General features: G+C 39.8%; 1 protein-coding gene across 1 annotated transcript in view; it reads left to right on the forward strand.

Moving 5' to 3' along the window:
• LOC149820725 (protease Do-like 2, chloroplastic) overlaps window positions 1–16585 on the forward strand; it is a 142831-nt gene that overhangs the window by 9798 nt on the left and 116448 nt on the right. Inside the window, exons 2-3 of the mRNA XM_089983881.1 lie at window positions 4915–5088; window positions 7939–7992. Coding sequence (XP_089840007.1) covers window positions 4915–5088; window positions 7939–7992 — 228 coding nt within the window. The remainder of the gene's footprint in view (window positions 1–4914; window positions 5089–7938; window positions 7993–16585) is intronic.

Consider the following 16585-nt stretch of genomic DNA (forward strand, 5'->3'; position numbering starts at 1 on the left):
CTTTATCCTATGATTTACATCTCCATCAATTTCTCCATACTTTTGAATGATAGTTCCCAAATATTTGAAACAGTCATCCACCGGTATTTCTTGCTCACCAAGCTTCACTACACTCCCATCACTACTTCGTTGCTTACTAAACCGACATTCCATGTATTCTGTCTTACTCTTACTCAACTTAAAACCTCTTGCTTCCAATGTCTGTCTCCATAAGTCTAACTTAGCATTAACCCCAGCTCTAGACTCATCAATCAAAACAATATCATCAGCAAACAACATACACCACGGCACATTTTCTTGAATTGATCTCGTAAGCTCATCCATCACTATAACAAATAGGAAAGGGCTTAAAGCAGATCCTTGATGTAACCCAACCGTTATAGGAAAATTGGTTGTTACCCCTCCACAAGTGCGGACATTGGTTACTACTCCTTCATACATATCTTTAATTATACTAATGTACTTAAGAGAAACACCTTTCTTCATCATTGTCTGCCAGAGAACGTCCCTAGGTACTCTATCGTATGCCTTCTCCAAATCAATAAAAACTATATGCAAATCTTTGTTCCTCTCTCTATTTCTCTCAATAAGTTGTCTAAGAAGATGTATAGCTTCCATAGTTGATCTTCCAGGCATAAAACCAAATTGATTTTCCGATATCATGACAACCTTCTTCAACCTAGACTCAATCACCCTCTCCCAAAGTTTCATAGTATGACTCATGAGTTTTATACCACGATAGTTTGTCCAATCTTGTATATCACCTTTATTCTTATATAGAGGCATCAAAGTACTCTTCCTCCACTCATTAGGCATCTTATTTGTCCGCCAAATCTTGTTAAAAAGATTTGTCAACCATTCTAAACCTTTCTCTCCCAAGCATTTCCAAGCCTCGATAGGTATACCATCTGGGCCAACTGCCCTTCTTGATTTCATTTTCTTCAAAGCCTCTGCAATTTCTTTCTTTTGAATCTTGCGCATGAAGTCACGATTCATCTCATGAAAAGGAATGGACAAGTCTCCAAGATCCTGAGCATGCCTTTCATTAAATAGCTTATCAAAATAATCTTTCCATCTCTCCTTAATCTCCTCATCTTTGACTAAAACCCTTTGCGTTTCATCTTTGATACATCTAACCATACCCAGATCCCTCGATTTCCTATCTCTCATCTTTGCAAGCCTATAAATATCCTTCTCGCCCTCTTTGGTATCCAACTTATCATAAACCTCCTTATATACCTTATCCCTCGCGTTCCGAACTACTTTTTTAGCTTCCTTCTTTGCTATCATATACTTCTCCAAATTCTCATTATCACGACTCTTACTTAGATTTCTATAACACTCTCTTTTAACCTTAATAGCTAATTTGACATCCTCGTTCCACCACAATGTATCCTTATCTAGCGGTACACCGCCTTTAGACTCACCTAATACCTCCTTAGCCACCTTTCTCATGCCACCCGCTATCTTATTCCACATTGATTCTGAATTCTCCTCGAGACACCAATCAACTTCCTTAACTACCTGTTCTACAAACATTTCTTGTTTAACTTCTTTCAGTGCCCACCACTTAATTCTAGGATCTATCATATGTCTATCCCTTTTGCGGCATTGTCTAATTCTAAGATCTAAAATTAAGACTCTATGTTGTGTAATTACACTTTCTCCATGTATAACCTTACAATCAATGCAACAACCCCTATCTCTCTTTCTAAGTAGGAAAAAATCTATCTGGCTCGTATTAACCCCACTTTTAAATGTTACTAAGTGAGACTCCCTCTTCCTAAACCAAGTGTTTGCTAAGATCATATCATAGGACAAACCAAAATCTAAAATCCTTTCTCCACTTTCGTTTCTTTCTCCTATACCATAACCTCCATGGATACTCTCAAATCCATCCCTACTGATGCCTACATGCCCATTAAGGTCACCGCCGATGAAAAGCCTTTCTCCATAAGATATCCCTTGTACTACTCCATCTAAATCTTCCCAAAATTGACGCTTAATGGAATCATCTAAACCTACTTGAGGTGCATAAACACTAATAATATTAATAATATCCGTACCTAATACTAATTTAATAAGTAAAATCCTATCACCCTTCCTACGGACCTCAACTACATTATCTATAAACTCACGACTCATAACAATCCCTACTCCATTCCTATTCCTATTTATTCCTGTATACCAAAACTTATATCCCCAAGGTTCTATCACTTTTGCTTTCTCACCTACCCATTTGGTCTCTTGTAGACATAAAATATCAATATTTCTCCTACACATAACATCTACTAACTCTACCAACTTACCAGTTAAAGACCCTATGTTCCAAGTGGCTAACCTAATTTTATGGTCTTGGACTAACTTCTTTACCCCCACCCGTCCAACAAAGTGAGGGAACCCTTGCCTATTTGACATCACACCCGGGCGCCGGTGTGACGCGTCGCTTCCGGGCGACGACCTAGCAACCCTTGCCCATTTATCACTGCCTCCGGGCCTATAGAGTACAGTGCGTCGCTCAGTAGGGAACGCCCCAACGAAATTCTCATATTGGTTCATATTCATAGGGTATGACTAAGTTTTTATGCTGGCTGTCACAGGCCTACCGCAACCCTCCTCCTTTATCCGGGCTTGGGACCGGCAATGTATAACTAAACAATTATACACAGGCGGAGTTAATGATGCTCCAGTTAGAAGGATGGAAAAATGGGAAAATATATTAGTTAAAAGAGGTCGGGGTAGGCCTAAGAAGACTTGGATGGAGATGATAGAAAAGGATATGAATGCTTTGAACCTCACCGAGGATATGGCATTGGATATAAATGATTGGAGGAGAAGGGTTCATGTGGAAGACCCATAATGATTTTCTTTTTTGGTTCATATCGCCGACCCCAATTGTTTTGGGATGAAGGCGTAGTTGTTGTATGAACTGGAAATTGAATAATCAAGAAACCAAATGGCAGCTCATTCACATGTCTTATTGATTTGAGAAATTGATGCATATGCAACAAGCAACACATTTTTGCAGAAACTGTGTGTGCAGACTGTGCAAGGCTACACATATGAGTAGAAGAATCTTCAATATTCCAATTCCTCAAAGATGAAAATTTGACATGATGTGGTTTTAACTAGCTGTTTGTTTCAAAGACCATAATCACATTCCTCAACAGCCATGAACTCGCATAACAATGCAAAGAGAGAGCATCGAGCAACTTGTGCTGTCATTAAGCTATCACATAATGCATAGGTGTCAACTAGAGTGGTGTTTGATAGCATTAAAATAATGACTTTGGCGATGAAACAATGTATCATTTTTCATGTTAGAGGAGACAAATGCTTGGACAAGGGGACGGAACACTCATAAAATCAGCTAAATGCAGCTTCAAGTTCATTGTTGCATCACCATGAAGAGGCTGAAAAACACTTGCACACCAATTTTGCACAGATCCAATGGCCACTTCACTCCAGGACAACACATCCATCTGAAGCATTTTCACCAAATGAGTACTATGACACGTCCAACATGCTATTATTCCAATACATGTCCATAAGTGTGGTTCTCACAACTGCATTCATCGGAAACACCTGCTTTGCACATGTCGACAACCAGGATAACCGGCACTCTCACATTATCATAATCTGCAGACAAGCCCATCAACTTTCACAAACTGCATTTCCTAGAAATAACCTTAAAACACCTTCTCGTCTTCCACAAAATGTGTGATTGATGACCATGGTTATCTAGATAACAAGGAAATTCACCAAATAATTGGTTGCATGATCCTAGGAAAATTGCACTGCTAAAGGATGAAATAGAAAATCTATGAGTAATAACTAATTACATGGATACGTCCTATGTCACATGGGTGCGGGTGCAAGGGTGTGGCACTTTAAAAAAACCCGGGTGCGGCACTTTAAAAAAACCCGGGTGCGGCAAAAATATAAAAAATTATATATATATATATATATATATATATATATATATATATATAAAGTCCAAAAGTTGGACATAAATGACCCTGGGTGTGTTGACTGCACCCAGGGTCAGGTTGACTGCATCGGGTGCGGGTGCGACACCCAGTTGAAGAGTCCATGTGACATATATAAAGTTAAAGTCCAAAAATTGGACATAAATGACCCTGGGTGCGGTCAACGCACCCAGGGTCAGGTTGACCGCACCGGGTGCCGCACCCGCGTCACGTCGCATCGACGCGGGTGCGGCACCCAGTTGGGCGAGTCCCTGTGACATAGGATACGTCATATTTACTCCCATGGTCCATCACCATATAATCGAAAGCTTTGCAGAAGCAACTGTATCCCATGTCCTATAACCATATTACCATTACATTTGGATCCCCAAAACACTCATAGTTGAAGATTACTCATTGAAAAACGTTTTATCTAATTATTTAGCTTTAAGGCCTCAGGTTGAATGTGGATTGGCCATATTGGCAGACAACCTTTGAGGAGAGGTGAATGGCCTAGAACTTGAGCAGAATGGATTGGCAGTGGCTAGTTTAGCAATGACCATGCTCATTCTCTGTTAAATGTGTTTCCTAGAAACAAGGATGTAAGTTTGTTATCGTGCATGTGGTTATATGTTTTCCCAATTTTAACTTTAGATCTGTACTAAGAGTTGGCAATATACTTAAAATGGATCATCAATTGTGCAGTGCTTTACAAAGACACATGCATCTCTATCTCTATGTTCTTTTGTCTTGTTTGAAAGTTCAGGTGGATGTCTTCCTTAAAATATAGACAGTAGTTTAGTGCTTCATGAAAGACCACATTAAAACTTCTGTGATGCAAATTAAGACTATGTTTTCTGCACTCAGATGCTCAGTAGTTATCTTTCATCTGTTTGTGAATTATCACCTTGACCCGTTACATCAAACATTTATTTGTATATGTTAGGTTGGGGTTGTCTTGCAGAAAAGGACTTCTGGTAAACCTAAAGATGATAGAGCACATCCACCTCCAGATGGTGCTAAAGGGGACATGGGTCGTTCACAGTCAACGTTATTTAGATCACTGGGTATGCAGAAAAAGGATAAACAAGAATTTGTGTATGACCTAAAAGAACAGCAGGTGAGCTTATGACTTTTCTGTATTTCAATATGCTGCATGTCATAGTGTGGAAAGGGCTAAAGACATTTATGTTTTCTTGGGTTTTGTCTCAGATCCTTTGTTTTTTTTAGTATAAAACCTATCCTTTATTTTGTGCATACAGATTTGATGCATGCTTGTTTAGCATATCAAATTTAAAAAGAAAATATTTGAATCTGTCTAATGTTCATCATTCAAAGATGATTGTTGTGATGTTCACCTTTGTTGGAATGCTGTTAATGATTATTGGATGTGGGAGATATTTTCTGGAGGTTGATATTTTATGTAGGTAAGGACAGGCTAAAAGATGAGATTAAATTTTAGAGTACAATGTAACATTGGCTTTGAAAGTGGCAACGGGTTTGTTGAAGCATGCAATGTTGGAAGTCTTGATGGGTTAGGGGTGTTAAATTGTATCTCCTTTTATATATATATATATATATTTGTATATACATAAAGAGAGATACATATATATATATATATATATATATATATATATATATATATATATATATATATATATATATATATATATATATATATATATATATATATATTTCTCTACTCATCTTCTTGTAAAACCCCCAGGGGTATTTTAGTCATTTCCTTCTTTTGACGCATATTCATAATTATGAATATGATTGTAATTTATTTTAATTTTTTTTCTTTTCTTTTCTTTCGTTTTCTTTTTTCTTTTTTATTGTTGACCAAAGTCAACCTTGGAAAGGGGCCCATCACTAGTCGTTGGGCCCCTCCAACGGTTAGAATTCTAACCGTTGGAGGGGCTCCAACAACTAGTGGAGCCCCTCCAAGGCCTCACTAAATGTGTTATAAATAGGGGTGTTCCCCCTTTGTATAGGAAATACTTGGAGCTTTGTTCTCCATTATTTTCAATAAAGATCCTTTATATTTTAGCATTTGAATTCTCTATTTGTACCTTTGTGTACATTTATTCAAGTGTTCTTGTGTCTTTGTATACATTTTCCTTTGTGGAGTTTGTGCTTGTAGTGCACATTATCTCTTTTGAGATATTTTCACATGTATCAAAGCCAGGTTGCCAAACGATTTGATCGTTTATTGGTGGTCATCTTGGGAAGCGTGCTCACACTTCCATTCTTGATTTTTTGTGGAGGAAAAATCGTGCAATCCTCCTTAGTGCATCTCACCACAAGGAGTAAGATTCTCACTCTTTTTGAAGTTTTTTTTTTCTCTCTCCTAATTGCCTCTACGGAAAAAAAAAACTCTCATTTCTCCCTTGGATTTAAACTAAATGAGTCCAACTATCATGTTTGGGCCGAAAATATGGAGGCTCACATTAAGGCTAAAGGTCTTTGGGGATATGTCAAAGGTACTATTCCCGAACTTGAACAAAAAATCACCATCCTTGAAAAATGCGAAATTAAGGTTCTTGATGGTGAAGAGAGGTAAAAAGCCTTTGAAGAGTACAACAAAAGGCATGAAGAATGGGAAATGAAGAACTACAAGATTCTTTCATGGTTCTTCTCTACCGTTGAAATAAGAATAAATGCTAATATCTTGAAGTTCAAAAAAGCATTTCAAGTTTGGGAATATCTTGAGAGAATGTACACCTCAAGAGACTTATCTCATAAGTATTATCTCCAAAAAAAGGCATTAACCCTTCAACTGTTAGAAAATGACCTTGAATACAATAGGTTAAAAAATAAACCCATAAACACGCATATAAACTGCGAATACACATACACACTAAGGGGTAACCAAATGCACATAAAGTGCAAACACATAAACCCACAAAGGGGTGAAGCCAAAAGGCTAAAAAGAAATAATCTTTATTGAAGGTGAGAGGTAAAACTCCACACTTATGAGAGGGGGGAGACCCCTTTATATACAAGAGGGAAAAGGGAGAGAAAGGGAACCATTGGGGCTCCCACTAGGTAGACGTTGGGGAGCCCCAACGGTCATAGCACCCCAACGTCTACCTAGTGGGAGCCCCACTGGTTCCCTTTCTCTCCCTTTTCCCTCTTAGTGCGGGTTTATAAAATGCCTGGGAAGTCTTAGTGCGGGGTTATAAAATGCCTCTTCAATTGGAAGGTTGCATGCTTATCATATAACACAGGACTAAATCAACACTTAAGTTATCTTTGACTACAAGTGATGTTCTTAAACCCACCATTTGATACGTACTGGAGCTTAATTACACAAGCAAATTATAACTCAACACAATTTATTCAATTTTAACCATGCATTCCTCAATCTAAAACTCCTGTCTGTAGGGATGCCCCACCCCACCCTCCATTTTTTTTCCTACAGAAATTAGGGAATTTTCTAATTTGTTTAAGTTTTAATACTTAAACGATTTTTATGGTTAATTCCTTAGGCATTTATACAAGCATTAATAACTTAATATCATGAAGGGTGTGGAAAAGCCCCCTAGAACTAGAAGTTGACATGTGGAGTCATCTCTTTCGGAAGATTTCTTTATGAATTTTTAGTTAAATAAACCTAAATGTAAATGGTCATGCAAATTATTGAACTAGATTTTGTTATATAATTGCCTGTAACTGGTTATCTGATTCAAAAATTCATTTTGAATTCGTTGACAATCATCATAGCTGGTTGTTTTTTGTCCTTTTTCATGTGCAAATTTGCACATTGTCTTGATCTTTTGTGCATATGTTTACTGGATCTTTCTTTTATGCGTGCATTAGTTTTCGGTAAACCGTAAAGGGTTGATGTCTATTTCCTTTTTCTGACTCAGCAGTTTTCTTTGCTGCACCTCTAGTTTTTCCTTTTCCTTGGTTTCTGTTCCAGCTTTTCAGGTTGGCTTCTGAAAAACTGATATCCTGTTTTTAGGTTAATGAAGCAACTGACTTACAGGATTCAACTTTCTTGAATGCTGTTGTAAAGGTATTGCCATTTGTAACTTCATATTTCTTATATTAATCATTTAATGATTGGCTTGATTTCTTTTTGTGATTGATTGGTATTAATGTCAATGTTTTAAGATGTGAATGACTTGAATACCCTTCATGGTAGAGATTATGTAGCTACACAGATAATTTGCATAAAAATGTAAAGTTGTTTAGGAAATATTTGCCCCCTCTATACCCCCTCAATGATCATAACAAAATCGTGATGCTACTGTATCTTCATATGAAGCACCTGAAGGATGATATGAATGATTGAAAGTAGCATATATCAGAGGTTTTATTTCTCAATTAAAATATTGAATTTATTCCTTGGTAGCTCATGAAACGGACGATAGGACATAACTTGCTAAGCTTAGATATTGAGTTCAGATATATTGATGCTAGGTCTCTTCTATCACACATAAATACTTGACTTCTCCATTGCTTTATAATCTTACTGTTTCATAGCTTTTTACGGCACAATATCTTAATTATCCCTTAATTACTTTGTTGCATAGACATGTTCTGATATATTTTGTAATAACCTCATTTTTTCTAATTTATTTTATCATAAAATCATACTTATTCTTTTTTTTTTATTAGGCCTAGGATCCGTGTTTAGGATCCAGGATCCACAATGGGACTATATATGTATATATACGTATAAGGTTATATATATGCATCTAAAAGGGAAAAAAAATTTACTATCAAACAAATGCAGCTACGTGAGGATCCACAGTTGGATCCATTTGGATCCGACTTGCGGATCCATTTTTGCAAAGATGCCGCGGATCCAGAATTCAGACCGTGTCTGGATCTTGGATCTCAGTCTTGTACCCGAACCCAGCCCGTGCCCTGTGAAAAAAAAAAACGTAAGTAAAAAGGCAGGGGTCTGCTCGATAAAAAGAAGGGAAGGCTGCTGTTAGGGTTTTGAAGGAACCCTAATGCGATGGATGCAAGGGGAGGGGTCGTGCGCAGCCGTCGGGGAAAGGAAGGAAATCTCCTTCCTTTTCGGGAGGTCTCCCTCCTATAAAAGGAGTCCCGAACCCCCCTTTCTCTCTCTCGAACCCCCTTCGCGGCGCCGGAGCAGACGAGGTTGGTGGGGGCGGCTTTCCCCTCGCTGCAACAACCTCCCCGTCACCATCTCCCTTCCTCTCTGACCTCGCTCTCAAGCAGCCACCCTCGGTCGACAGCCCCGTTCCTCGCCGTCGGCATCCCTGGGTTTTCTTTCCCCCCAAGCGCCAGATTTCTTTTGAGGTACAGGTCTTTTTCTTTTGATTCCAAGGGAGAAATCGAATGCCGGTTCGATTTCGTGCGATATCTTGGATGGAATCCAAGGGGGAAATGCTTATAGGGCTGATTTCTGGTTGTTCTTCCATCTTTTTCATGGAAAAATTTCTGTGTTTGCTATAACAGAATTTTTTATTGAGTTGGAAATGTTCTTTTTAGAACCCTAGTTGGTGAATATCAACTTCTACGGCTGGATCTGGATCGTAGCATAGACTGAGTTGTGTGTGAAAATATAGGCTGAAATCGCATAGTGTGCATGTATTTTCGCATAAACGTATGCGCAATAGGTGCCTACTGATTCCAGTGGTTATCTATATGCGTCTTTGAATAGGTTTCAGAAACAAAGCCTATTGCCAGTGTAGTATTTTCTGAATAGACACAGGCTTAAATTCGTTCTGCAAACACGTGGCAATGTGGTTATGTATATGTTCACTCAGACTCGTTTTTAACGTATTAAGCATGCCCGATATTCTGAATTTTTTCTTAGTGTTCCCGTAGGCACCTTGTCATTAAGGTACATATGTATTCACCTATACAAAAAAATATATATACATATATCTTTTTCTATGTTAGGCCTCAGCCAACCACAGTCGGCTGAGCCATATGCTGGCAGCCGACTGGGTCGGTTGGGCTGGGGTCTTGACTCGGTCAGTGGGGTGCTAGCCATATAAAAATTATATATATAATAGTAAAGTTTCTTTTTGTGTTAACTTTTTTCTGTGTGGACTCGGTCAGTGGGGTGTTGGCTCTATATAGTGCGTGATGTTAATTTAAATCTGAAAATTTTCATTTGGTATGCATGTTAAATTCCAGATCAGGGTTATGTGCATGTGTGTTAACTCTAAGACCCGTTATGAATGAAAAGTTCTGGGCGTGGATTGATGGGAGGTGCTGAATCAAAGTAATGTGTAGTTAACCCATATACCTGTGCCTGGGTTAGCATTGCTGTCCAGGTCATTGAGAAACAATGTACTTACAGTGTGTAGTACGATGTGTGTATGTGCTTTTCAAAAGGGAGCATTGCAATTACAACTATGTATGCACTTAAAGATGAATTATGCATTGATGTTTATTACAAATAGAATCAGTGCATTTATAGTACGTCTACACTTGATAAAAATAAGCATGTGATGTTATTTCAATGAAAAATATGCATTGCCAAGTATGTATGCACATGGTGGAAACATGCATTGATAGGTGTATGCAGGTGTTGATATCATGCAATTTACTTGAATATGCATACTCAAGGAAAAATATGCATTCGTTAATGAGTAAATGCATTAAATGAAAACATGCATCTGACATATTATGCATAGAGAATGAAAGCGTACCATGGGCTGAATAGGTACATTATATGAAAGCGTGCACTTGTTACTATCACATGAATTGACTGTAAACATGCTTTTAAATATCTTTGTTTCATACACACAGCCGAAAACCACATTTGTGAATGTGCATTTAGAAAGCATGTGACTTATGGCATGTTGTATGGTTTTGCTTAGGGTGCATCGATGTTCGTAATGAATCATCGTGGGCTTGGTAGGCCTTGAGCTGTGGTTTGGTCTTTCCTTTATCAATTTAAATGCATCGCAAAAATCATATTTACTTTTATTGCATTGTATTGCACTGTTCTATGTGTTTACACGGGCGGGAGCCCCGTGATGACTCTCGCAGGGGTAGATGCGAGTTTTTGCCCTTGTTTTTGCATGCTGAATTGCAAAACTTAATAATTGACATTTAATAAAAACATAATAAATAAGAACAGTGTAACATAGATGAACTGAGATCTCCCATCTGGAGAATGGGCATCTTAGAGGTTCGGTTTTGGGAGACCACGAGGATACAAAAACTTCGTGTGTTTTACTTTGACCCCTGAACCCGATATTGAGGTTTTTTCTCTTGGTCACAGTTTTAGGGAGAGTCTGCCACTTTATCTGGGGCTGGTGTATTCGACACAGTTGTTGTTTTGGTATACCAAGGAAGTGACACTTGTGGGCGTGGAGTGTCCTTAGTGTCATCGACATTAGATGTAGAGGTTTAATGTTCTGAAGGTGATTCAGTCGAGGGCTAAGTTTGGAACTCAGTAAAAAAAATATAACTTGTGTGTTAAGCTACCCTGGAAACCTAACTTGACCTCGGGGATTTTACCCGTTTGGTGTATCCGCAGACAACGGTAATTAAAAAGAGAAAATTAAATTGTATGTATTTAATAGGGCATGCATATGGAAAAAAAAACTTTAAGGAAAGATAATAAAGTGTTCATGCGTTGCACATAAATCATGCACATTTCTGTTATGCATTAGAACATGCATATTTTATCTTTTCCTTTAATTGTTATATGTTGGTGGATGCGTGATGTTTAATTTCTAATGCATGTTAAATGTCTTGCTTACTTAAATTGAAATTCTTGCTGTTGATTGATGTTCTTTCATGCTTAATAAATGTTTCATGTTGCATAAATGCTTAATTGAATTATGTAATTGTCATAATTGCATTCTTCTGAATTATTGCATAAAATCTTATTGGTGTTCTTTAGCTTTTTTGTTTCATTAGAGGGATCTGTACGCAGAATTCTTTGAATTTTTGACCCCCTCTTTCTATGGTTTTTCGTAGCCGCATGTGATCAGTGAAGCGACTGGCTTTTGGGGAAGTCACGTGTGTCACGCATTTGCTAGACAGATCACAGATGGACAACGCGACTCTACTTTTATTTTCTTGTTTCATTTAGTTGATATTGCACTCTGAATTTTTTCTTTATGCAATTGTCTTAAGATTTATTACTCATTATTTCAATAAAGGTTTGGTTTGGTATGGATGATAATTGTAAGCTTTACTGTGGTTGGTTGTTTTATCTAATTGGGAGTGAAACTGTAAAGGCCCCGGGTTTCTGGGAAGATTTCTGCAATGGTTTAGAAAAAAAATCCGCATTTTAAAAGGGTATGAGTTGGGGTCGTTACTGGTTTGGTATCAGAGTCACCACAATATCTTATACTTTTATCATCCTGTTTGCATTAAGTTTTTAAATTTTGGTAAGTGAGTCCTGTCCTAAAGTATCAGCAAGTCGTGCCTCGTACTCTAGAGTCGTCTCCTTCACTGGTAAGGCTATTTAATACTTTTATTTAAAACATATGAACTCTTTATGATTGATTGCATTCATAGTTTAAATTTTTATTTGGTGTGAATTTAAGAGTCTTAATGTAATTGTATGAACAATTTTTGTCCGAGATCAACCCAAGGTGGTAGGATTGATAAGAGTCTAATTTTGTACAAAAATATGTGCGTTGTAGATATCGTATTCACGTAGAGGTGCTTCGTCCTCCACCGGTGCTTTCGCAAACTGGTAGGAGCAGAGAGACTTTATGATGGAAGTCATTCACACCCTGACCGAGACCATGACGGCTCAGGCGACACAGACAACATAGACGGCTCAGGCGACACAGACAACATAGACGACTCAGGCCATACAGGCGGCACAGGCGACGTTGGTTGCACAGGCAGCTGCGCGTGATCTTCTGGTTGAGGTCGTTCCGAATGCAGGCGTAGTTTCCTTCGAGAGGTTCCTGAAGTTGGATCCGCCAACTTTTTCAGGAAAGGCCGACCCAGAGGCAGCAGAGAGTTGGGTCAAGGAGATGGAGCAGGCGTTCAACATCCTACCTGTCCCTGAGGACAGAAAGACACCATTTGGCATGTACCGTCTGAAAGGCGATGCCAAGAAGTGGTGGGACACCCTGCGAAGGGTGAAGTTCGCCGACTGGGACGAGATTCCTTGAGAGATGTTTAGAGAGGAGTTTCTGGATGCATACTTTTCCTCTTACGTCGATGAGCAAATTCAGTAGAAGTTCCTCGATCTGACTCAGGGGTCCATGAGTCTGGTGGACTACACCACTAGATTTCGGAGTCTCGAGAGGTACTGCCCGAACCTCTTCAAGAATGAGAAGGCGAGGGCGACGAAGTATGTGCGCGGGGTGAAGGATGGATTGTGGACTCGTGTGCTGATGAGCCGGCCTACTACTTTGGTCGACGCGATTGAGTCAACTATAGTCATGACAGAGGACTGGGAGAGGTCCAGGACCACATTCTAGAAGGGAGGTGGCAACAGAGGTGGTTCTTCGGGCGGGACGAGGAAGAACTCACCTGTAGGCGGGAAAGTGCAAGGCGGCAAGAAGCAGCGGACCCGCGATGGGCGGCAGTAGGGTCGACCCTAGCAGCAGAGGTAATAGGGAAAGGCCCCGCCAGTGTGTCGCAAGCACGGCAAGAGCCATCAACTGGGCTTTTGCTCTATGTTCAAGGGGGTCTGTTTTCAGTGCCAGCAACCTGGGCACATCGCTCCATTCTGTTCGAAAAAGCCAGCGGCTCAGGGAGGACAGCAGCAGCAGCTGCAGCAACAGAGGCCGCAACAACAACAAGGTCAGCGTAGGACCAATGGGCGACTGTACGCGGCTACAATAGCTACCCAGGGCGATCAACCTGACTTGATCGAAGGTATCTTCTTAGTCGCTGATCACTTTGCACGTGTGATGTTTGATTCGGGCGCAACCCATAGTTTTATTTCTGCTTCGTTTGCAAAATTGCTCGATTTGGTTTCTTCTAGCCTTGAAAAGGCTCTTGATGTGATGTCACCTATGTGTGCATCCTCTTCGTGCATGAAGTATTTTCCGGCAGTTTGCATTGTGATCAAGGGGCATGAATTGTCTGCCGACTTGGTCATACTAGATATGACGTTTTATGATGTCATTCTGGGTATGGACTGGTTGTCCAAACATAATGCTACCCTCCAGTGTCGGGGCAGAAAAGTTATCTTGGAGCATCCCGATTTGTCTGCATTGTTATGTCATTCGACGAGACCGATGGGCGGGGTAAAGATCGTCTCAACTTTGAAGATCTTCAAGTACCACAAGCAGGGTTGCATGGTGTTCTTGGCCAGTGTGTCCGCACAGGACAGTCAGGCGACACCCTTGAAGCAGTTAGACGTTGTTCGTGAATTTTCGGATATCTTTCCCGAGGATTTGTCGGGTTTGCCACCGCATCAAGAGATTGAGTTCTCAATTGAGTTAGTGCTTGGTACGACATCAGTCTCTCGAGCTTCGTATCGCATGGCACCTGCTGAGCTCGTGGAGCTGAAGAAGCAGTTGCAGGAGTGATGCAGAGCAGGATGGACCCAGATCCATACAGCAGGACCCAGGCTTTGGACCGGATTTGCACCAGGGGATTGATGATCGGATCCAGGTGGTGGATCCGATCCAGACCGCTGTATCGAGGCGCGAAGAAGAGGTCCCATCGTACCTAATCCAGGCGAGAATAGAGGGCCTAAGCCGGGACGCCCCAGATCCAACAGCAGACAGAGTTTGTCTCGGGTCCGGACCCGAGACCCGGATCCAACCAAAGCCCTTTAAATAACTCAACCTAGGGTTGCGTGCGACAGTCTATTTGAAAAAATCAAAAGCTCCTTTTTCAGCCGCACGCCTTTTTCTACTGTTCCTTTTATTCTTCTGTTTTGGTTTTCTTCTGTTGGTTCACTGCAACCGTGGGTTTTTTTTTCACATTGTTTTGCGTTTATTTCTTTACATTCAACCACTATTTGTCAGTCTGTTTATCTTTTGAATATTGTAATGCTTTATCAGTCCTTTTGAATAAAAAGACGTTGATCAGATCCATTGATTTGATCCTTTACCGTGCACTCCTTTGATTATCTTGTTGTCACACAAGTGATCGGGCACCAGAAAGATCCACGACAGCGTCAGGCCTGTGCGTGGGTGATTCGTTTCTGGTGCTGCACTGAGGAACAACAACCTGGACACCTGTTATCGTGATAGCGACGCACCCTCCCTGCACCAAGGAGCTTCTTGACAAAGGTTTTATCAGGCCGAGTGTATCTCCTTGGGTCGATCCTCTTTGTTAAGAAGGATGGATCGTTGCGGTTGTGTATTGACTACTGAAATGAAATGGGATCTTCGAAACACGAGCTTTGATTAACAAGAGCAAGTGTCAAGAATGACACTAAAGCATAACCCTTAAAAAGGGTATAACTGGAAACAAAATAAAAATAAAAATGTATTCTTTATTGATATGAAAAACCAATTGCTTAAGAAGCATTGGAGTGAAATACAAGAGGGGCTGCACCCCTTTATATACACAGCTGAAAGAGGACTCAATAGAGCTGTTGGGCACAGTCCAACAGCTCTATTTAGAGCTGTTGGAATGTGTCAGTCCAACAGCTCTATTAAGAGCTGTTGGACTGTGTCAGTCCAACAGCTCTATTGCTAGTCAAGTCTGGACAGGACTTGACTAGCAACAGTCATTCTAGTTCAAACTGAACTAGATGACATAAAGACAAAAAATAAAAATAAAGGAAAAAAAATACAGAAAAGAAAGAAATTAAAAATGTATTTATATATATATAATAATATAATATTATTATATATACATATATGTACAGTTTTACATTTTAACACTCCCCCTCAAACTTACGGTACAATGAGCGAAAGTTTGTCTAAGAGAAAGTGAAATCGGGGAGCAGCGAGAGGCTTTGTAAAGAGGTCTGCTAACTGATATTCTGAAGTGACATATGGCAGATCAATTATCCCGTGTAGATATTCCTCTCTGACGTAGTGACAATCCATTTCGATGTGTTTGGTGCGTTCGTGGAATGTTCTGTTACTGGCAATGTAGATCGCACTTTTGTTGTCACAACACATTTGTGAAGCCTTTGTTGCTTCAACTCCCATGTCAGCAAGCAGTCGTCGGAGCCAAACTACTTCCATGGTCGTGGTTGCCATGGCTCTGTATTCAGCTTCGGTGGATGAGAGAGATACCTTCTGCTGCTTTTTACACCTCCACGAGATTAATGATTCCCCTAAAAAGACACAAAAGCCAGTGGTTGAGTGTCTGTTATTGGGATCACCTCCCCAATCAGCATCAGTATATGCAATTAAATCAAGAGAAGAGGAGGAAGATAAGAAAAGTCCTCGTGAAAGAGAGGACTTGATGTATCTGATAATACGCATGACTGCTCCCATATGAACAGAAGTAGGAGCATGTTGAAATTGACTTGCTGTATGAACAGCATGTGCTATATCTGGTCTGGTAATGGATAGATAGGAAAGTGTCCCGACAAGCTGTCTGTAAGGAGTAGGGTCTGCAAGAAGTTCTCCATTATCAATCTTCATTTTAACATTAACAACTTCTGGAGTGTCAACTTTCTTATCATCAGTAATACCAGACCTGAAAACAATATCAAAAGCAAATTTAGTCTGAGATAATAAATATCCTCTAGGAGAATAAGCAACTTCAATGCCTAAAAA

The sequence above is a fragment of the Nuphar pumila genome, chromosome 12 (assembly GCF_984573655.1).
Source record: "Nuphar pumila chromosome 12, dmNupPumi1.hap1.1, whole genome shotgun sequence".
NCBI lineage: Eukaryota > Viridiplantae > Streptophyta > Magnoliopsida > Nymphaeales > Nymphaeaceae > Nuphar > Nuphar pumila.